This window comes from Abramis brama (genome assembly GCF_963993115.1).
Source record: "Abramis brama genome assembly, chromosome: 18".
NCBI classification, from domain to species: domain Eukaryota; kingdom Metazoa; phylum Chordata; class Actinopteri; order Cypriniformes; family Leuciscidae; genus Abramis; species Abramis brama.
The window spans coordinates 10,103,771-10,110,788 of NC_139980.1; the positions used below are offsets into that span (position 1 = coordinate 10,103,771).

The 7,018-nt window shown below is 36.2% G+C and overlaps 1 protein-coding gene across 1 annotated transcript; it reads right to left on the reverse strand.

Annotated features, from left to right (window-relative positions):
* Positions 1-1,674: 1,674 nt before the first annotated feature.
* sgcb (sarcoglycan, beta (dystrophin-associated glycoprotein)) lies at positions 1,675-6,799 on the reverse strand. The gene is made up of 6 exons (XM_084090151.1): positions 6,706-6,799; positions 5,159-5,368; positions 4,307-4,492; positions 4,011-4,202; positions 3,694-3,825; positions 1,675-3,428 (listed from the first exon to the last, which is right to left on the reverse strand). Exons 1-6 carry the CDS (start codon positions 6,718-6,720, stop codon positions 3,222-3,224), a joined length of 942 nt encoding a protein of 313 aa, XP_083946277.1. The 5' UTR covers positions 6,721-6,799; the 3' UTR covers positions 1,675-3,221.
* Between the last annotated feature and the right edge of the window lie 219 nt (positions 6,800-7,018).

The following is a 7,018-nucleotide window of genomic DNA, read 5'->3' on the forward strand; positions in this document are numbered from 1 at the left end:
TGTGTGGGTTTTATGAATGTCACAGATTAAATAGTACAGAGATCTAATTATTTAAGAATTAGTTTCAATGTTTGTAGTAGTTCTCATTATTTAATTATTTAAAAATGAATAAATAAATGATTCCTTAACAGCAAGGATTTAAATGGCATGATTCATTTTAGAATTTATTTTATTGTTTCCATCCACCCATCACATGAACTAACACTAAGGATGGGAATGTCATCATTATAGTAATGTGACCAATTAAGTTGCCTTGATCTCCTTTATAATTTAAATGTTTTTCAGGACAACGAAGAGTATAAATTACTAATGCTGTGTGTATCATATGCATACTCTTGCTGCATGCACGTACCCTTTGGTAGATGTTTTAGATGGTTTCTTTCTGCAGACAGCAACTGAAGGTCAGATGCCCAGGATGTACATTCCTGTTCTCCGCTTGACAGTCTCCTAGTGCCTGACCGGTCTTTCTTCAAAATCAAAGACAGGCTCTCCAGAGCATTACTTCCCACCCAAAGGTGCAGAAGTCCCATCAATTTCACTTGACCAAAGCTGAGAGGAGCCAGAGAACGCAGGGCATTATTGGATAGGTTCAAGGAAACCGCAGTTGCTGGGATGCGTGTGGGAATTGTAGTCAGACCTAAAGAAGAGCAGTTCAGGAGAGGACCTTGCTGGCACAGGCAGGGAACAGGACAGGCAGAGGTGGGGAAGGAGTGTGTCCCCCAGAGGTGGAGAAGCAGCACTGCCACACCAAGCACTGACCTGTATGCTGACATTATAGTCAGCCCTGAAAAATATAAACACAATAAATGATGGATCTAAAATGATGACAGGAAATGGCATACTCACATTTGTATGGTACAATATAGAGAGACAAACAACAACAAAAAGATATATGATGAAAGCTGAAAAAATGATCCCTCATGAAATCCGTTGCTGCACCACAGAATCAGTAAAATAAATTATATGCATGTACACACACACACACATATATATACATTATATAGTATATATATATACACACACACACAAACACACAGTTCAAGTCTAAATTATTAAACACCAATCGTTTACTTGGCTAACTAAGCTTAAGGTAAAATTAAAGTAAAACTTTTACACAAATCACAGATACACTGTATGAAAAATTGTGTAGGTTTATTTAAAACTAACCTTTTTAGGGTATCGATGCTCCACTCGGCTCGGACAATGACTGTAGCCGGATAATTTCCAACAAAACACTGAGACTTGACTGAGAAATTCTTTGACTTTAACTCCAACTTCCCTGAGATCAAAGTCTGAATAGCATTATGGCACCAGAAACACACACAGAACAATAGTTCTGCAATCACTCACTTGCCTGAGTTAATGTCTTACTCAGGTTTGTTCCCTCCCAAGTATTTTAAAGGCATTAAAAAAAAAAATCAAACAAATAAAATATAACAAAAACTATAAAAAGATTTCCTATTTAATAAATAAGAATAAACAGGTGTTTTACATAAATATGTATATGGATTGATATTTTAATGAATTTAATTTCCACCAGATCATTAACCAAAATTAATAATTGAAAGGTAAATGAATCCCTTAACTCAGTCACTGCATGATATAACCATACTTAATATTTGTTAGCACTGAGATTGTTCATGTAACAGTACAAACAATGACAACAGACATCTCTTTTCAATCAAAACCTGCTTTTGCATTTATTAACAAAAACATTGCAGTGTGAAAGCATTGATTTTCCCAATCAGAATACTTGTGATTTGAACTAAAACCACAGTTCAGATGATCAGATGGTTTCAGACTAATTCATTGCAGGGTTGAAAAGAAAGTCTGACATCTGACAATTAGTCTCTTAAGCACAGAGCTTGGACATCACAATAATACTGTATTCAAAAACAACAATAAATACCACACATGTACCCAGAAAAACCAGGCCAAGAAGGTTATACTGCACAAAATATCACACTTGGATAACTCGAATATATATCACAGAAGTTTCCTGTTGTTATCTTATCAAAAGACATTAGATGGTACACACCTCTGAACATGTCATTAGTCCATGGCACACTAAGAAGGACACTATAATACAAACCTTGAAAATATGTGCCAGAATTGATGTATCACTAACCACAGTTTCAGGATCAGGCTTACAGTGTTAGTTCCATAAGATGTGGCTGTCCTGATCCTGCTTCAGTGAAGATAGAGATTGTTACAAAGAAATGAAAAGAAAAAAGTTTGTTTGCGCAATAAAAGTAATGTTTACAATGTGAATAGAAGAAATTGTTGAATAAAGTCTATATTTTTGTTTGTTTTTTTGCACACAAAAAGTATTCTCGTCGCCTCATTAAGGTTGAATCACTGTAGTCACATGTACTATATTAACGATGTCTTTACTACCTTTCTGGGCCTTGAAAGTGGTATTAACGTTGCATTCTATGGGGGACAGAAAGCTCTCGGATTTCATCAAAAAGATCTTAATTTGTGTTCCGAAGATGAACGGGTTTGAAATTACATGAGGGTAAGTAATTAATTACATAATTTTCATTTTTGGGTGAACTAACACTTTAAATAATATTGGCCACTTTAAATCCCCTCTTCTAAAGCCAAAATGACCATGTAGATCTAGTCTTTCAGACTAAACAATCAGTCAAACAACATCCCTCTTTTTATGTGGCCATTTGATGGTTATTAATGACCGGAGGGGATTGTAAAAGAGTGTAATAATACTGCTCAGAAAATCACTGGACTCAAATTACTCTGCTATGATACAATATATAAAGCACATGCAGTGAAGGTTGAAAGCAGGCAGCTTAAAGACTGTAAATCACTGAGGTAAGCCAATGATAATGCACAGGGAGCTCTCGGCCATAAAAGAAAACGGTACTGTTTGTGCTCGGCCGGATTTATGGTTGTAGGGAGCGATTATCATCATAGAGGTATGTGTGTGAGTGTGTGTTCTTAGACCTCCAATAAAGTTGAATGGGCATGTAGTAGAAACTGTCCTTGTGGGAGTGTGAGAGCGGATTGTGTGCATTTTTTGTATATTGCATGTGTAAACTAATATTGTAGGCTAATTATTGTCCAGTTAAAAAAACAAAACAAAAAAACAAGAAAACCCACATTATCATCTTTGTATCTTTTGGCAGTTCACCCGAAATGTTATGTTTCATTTGAAAACGTTGATGAGCATGTATATTCCAGTGGTATTCATCTCACTTTCATCAGTGTGCTGCTCCACAGGGATTGTCGGACGTTTGGCAGCCCATGTTAGAGTATTTGACCTGCACTCTGAACAGTGTCCCATCTGCACACATACAAAGTTTATACCTCTCCAACCCCTCATTGAAGTACAAGTCTCCTCCCAGAGAGGAGTTTGGTATACGCGAAGGACTGAACATCACTGAGCCATTTAGAATAATGCTGTTTTCCTGCAAACAAAACAGAAAAAACATTCATACAACTCATATGTTCAGATTCATATTTATGATACTTTTCAAAAGTTTGGGGTCAGTAAGCAGCTCAACTGTTTTCAACATTGATGATAATAAGAAATGTTTCTAGAGCACCAAATCAGCATTAGAATGATTTCTGAAGGATCATGTGACACTGAAGACTGGAGTAATGATGCTGAAAACTCAACTTTGCCATCAAAGGAATAAATTACATTTTAAAATGACATTTTACAATATTTACCGCTTTCAGCTCGATGTCCCCACCCATGCTGAACTCCACAGTTTTGCCCATGATGTAAACTCCCTCGTTGCCACGAATAATGGCCTTACCGTCTCCTTTGATAGTGAGGTCGGATGATGCATTGCTGGTGATCTGCAAAGTATGGCACTGAGTCACTGTACAAATACACCTCTAAGACGATCATAAATCTCATATCAAGGCTTTAAGATTTGTCCCATTGTATGCAGTGTGATTAGGTACATCTACTTGTTTCAAATGAACTCAATTATTCAGGTTTCATAAGCCTATGAGTCAGGACTATGAGTACAGTTGCTTACTCTCTCAGTAGAAGCTTTCTTCACATTGAGAACCTTGACCTCTTTGGGCAGGTGGAACTCATGGTTGTCAAAATCAGTGCTAAAGAACGTCGTCTGAGTGCGGGGGTCAGTGAAGGAGATGCCCAAGTCGCTGACGATAGACGTTTTATCTTCCTCCACGCTCAGCTTAGTGTTGCCTTGCTGGAACACCACCTGTAACACGCAGAAAAACTCTAAATTAATACACATTCTCATTTAATCACTTAGAGGATACAGATTTTCCCGGAGAAAGTCAGATACTATGCTGACTGACTGACTGGGTTATTGTTGCCAGTAATGATGAGGTCCTGGTCCTTCCTGCCGCCCACTGTGCTCTTGTGCAGCGGGTGAACCACACCCATATCGGCCTTCTGTTTGAAGCGTAGCAGGCCGCTCTCGTGAAACTCCATACTTTCACAACCTCCCGGACCTATCCGTATAACTGTCCATATCACTAGAGTTATCTATAAAAGACAGACAGTGATAATGTATGAGTGTCTCTGTATTCAAGCGAGTAGTAGAGGTGTAACTGAAGTGGTTTTGAAAGAAGTCACAAAGTGACTCACATACTCACAAGGCCGCATTTATTCAAAACTGAGAATTTTTAGATTGTTGAATATTATTACAATTTAAAATAACTGTTTTAAATGGGATGACGAAGCTGAATTTTCAGAATCATTACTCCAGTCTTGAGTGTCACATGATCCTTCAGAAATCATTTTAATATGCTGATTTGGTGCTCAAGAAACATTTCTTATTATCAATGTTCCAATCAAAACACTCACCGCGCTTTCCCAGCTAATTAGGTGCTGAGATTTTAACTTTATCTCCTGTTTACAATCAAATATTTTTAGAGTGCAGACCTTTTTTGCATTTTTTATCATCAATGTTTTAAAGCAGTTGTGCTGCTTAAAATTTTAGTCGAAACTGTGACACATTTTCCTCCTGGATTCTTTGATGAATAGAAAGCATTTATTTGAAATACAGTTTTGTAACATCATAAATGTCTTTGCTGTCACTTTTGATCAATTTATTGCATCCTTGCTATAAAAAAAATATTAGATGCTAGTTTTTAAGTATATCCTATCATATTAATAATCACAGGCACAACAAACAACCGATAAACTCACAATGAGATTAATGAGCGCAAGCAGAAAGAGTAGGATGACTATGCCAATGGCAATGATGCCCTTGCGACCCCTCAGTCCTGTCTTGTGGAGTCGCTCCTCTTCAATTGGAACATATCCGGCCTTAAAATTACTGTTGTGCTCTTTATTAGCTGATCTGCGCTCGATAGCCTTCTCCCTCATAGATTTCTTCACTGGGGCATTTGAGATTTCCTGTGAATATAAGGAAAAAAGGATGACTAGATGTTACAATTATTGTATGTTACTGCACATTTAATAGACAATCCATTACTGCTACAAGTGGTCTGCCATTAAATTTCACACCAACAAGAACTCCTTCAATATTCAGCTTTACTTGCATAGATTGCAAACAAGATATTTTCTAGGCTTCTGCTGTCAGTGCTGCTGAGTTTGGGTGTACATTTTTTTTATTGTAGAACCAAAAATACTTAGGCCTCATTTAAAATGTATCTAATGCTTCTAAAAAAAAACTTTTCCAATTACTTTCAAACAACTGGTTAAGGCTAATTTTTAGTGGATTCGAGTTCACACAGGTGTCCTAGCAGAAGAGTCATATTAACTATATTAACATGTTCACTAATGTTTGACAGACATAAAGTATCAAAATACTTTTTCATCTTAATTTGAACATTATACATATTACATAACATTATATTACACATCTTATTCTTTTATATAATAACAATATATCTATTTTTGTTTTTTTGTTATTAAACTATATATTTTTAAATAAATACAATTTCAGTTTAATATTTTATTTAGTTATATAATTATGCAATGCAATGTTATTTTAAGCATGTCTTTAAATGCCGAAATACCACTGTATAATATAGGCTAGTGTAATATTTAAGCAAATATATATTTCAATCTTCCCTTTTGAACTATTTAAGATAGATTTATTTTGAATAGCGCACTAAAAAGTAACAAGTGATTTCAGATTCATGTGAATTATGTGGTGGTCTCATTTGGGAATATGCAAATAATTGCATAGCCTACACTGAATAATACTGAACTGAAGAGATTATGAAGTGGCATATGGTTCTGCAATATTTCAGCCATTGTTTCAGTGAAATGTATCTTCTTTTAGAATTAATTAACAATAGCACTTTCATGCTATTACAGTGTGATAGCTAAATAAGAAACCAGTGCTGCAGTCTCAGGAATGCAGTATATGAGTTCGTCTGTCTACATGTATGCCTAAAAATAAATGACACGCACCCCGTTCCTCGGTAATAAATTAGAGCGTATGTATTTAGACAGAAAAAGGTTTTATTTTAAAGCTCCAAAGTATCATCATTCGGTATAACAAGAGCAAACTTAGAAGCAAATGTAACCCTGCAATAATGAGTAAATTTTTCCATAAAAGATCCGGACATAAATTGCGCAGATGATCGTTACCCATTCACATACATCGCTATTTACATCGTTTGAGGTTTGAAAGTTAATATACACGACTCGTGTTAACGCCGAAAATCGCTTGAAAAGCATCACAACGGAGAAAACATTTACATTTCACATTGAAAACAGACCTGCTCCGACGCCATGTTGACCCTCCCTCTCAGAACACTGACTGCACTGACAGCTTCACACAGCCAGGAGAAACCACTGCGAGAGAACCGTTATCCAAACAATAACCACAAATAGCCAAACTTTCACGTGGACTATACACTTCAAACATGTCTATCCTGAAAAAATGAATTCCAGAAATACAGACCAAGTTTGAAGAAGGAATGACTTACTTTTAAGGGAGTACGAACTGATATGTAAGATGGTTTGTTCCTCCGCTATAAAGAGCCAGTTGTGAATCACAGACTCGCCGTATAAGGAAAGTACAAATAAAGA

Bases quoted from the DNA above. Each gene is read 5' to 3' on its own strand.
- sgcb (XM_084090151.1), bottom strand. The intron at 4,203-4,306 runs GTCAGTCAGTCA...TGCGTGTTACAG, and splicing joins TTACTGGCAACAATAACCCA to GTGGTGTTCCAGCAAGGCAA. The intron at 3,826-4,010 runs GTAAGCAACTGT...CATACTTTGCAG, and splicing joins AGAAAGCTTCTACTGAGAGA to ATCACCAGCAATGCATCATC.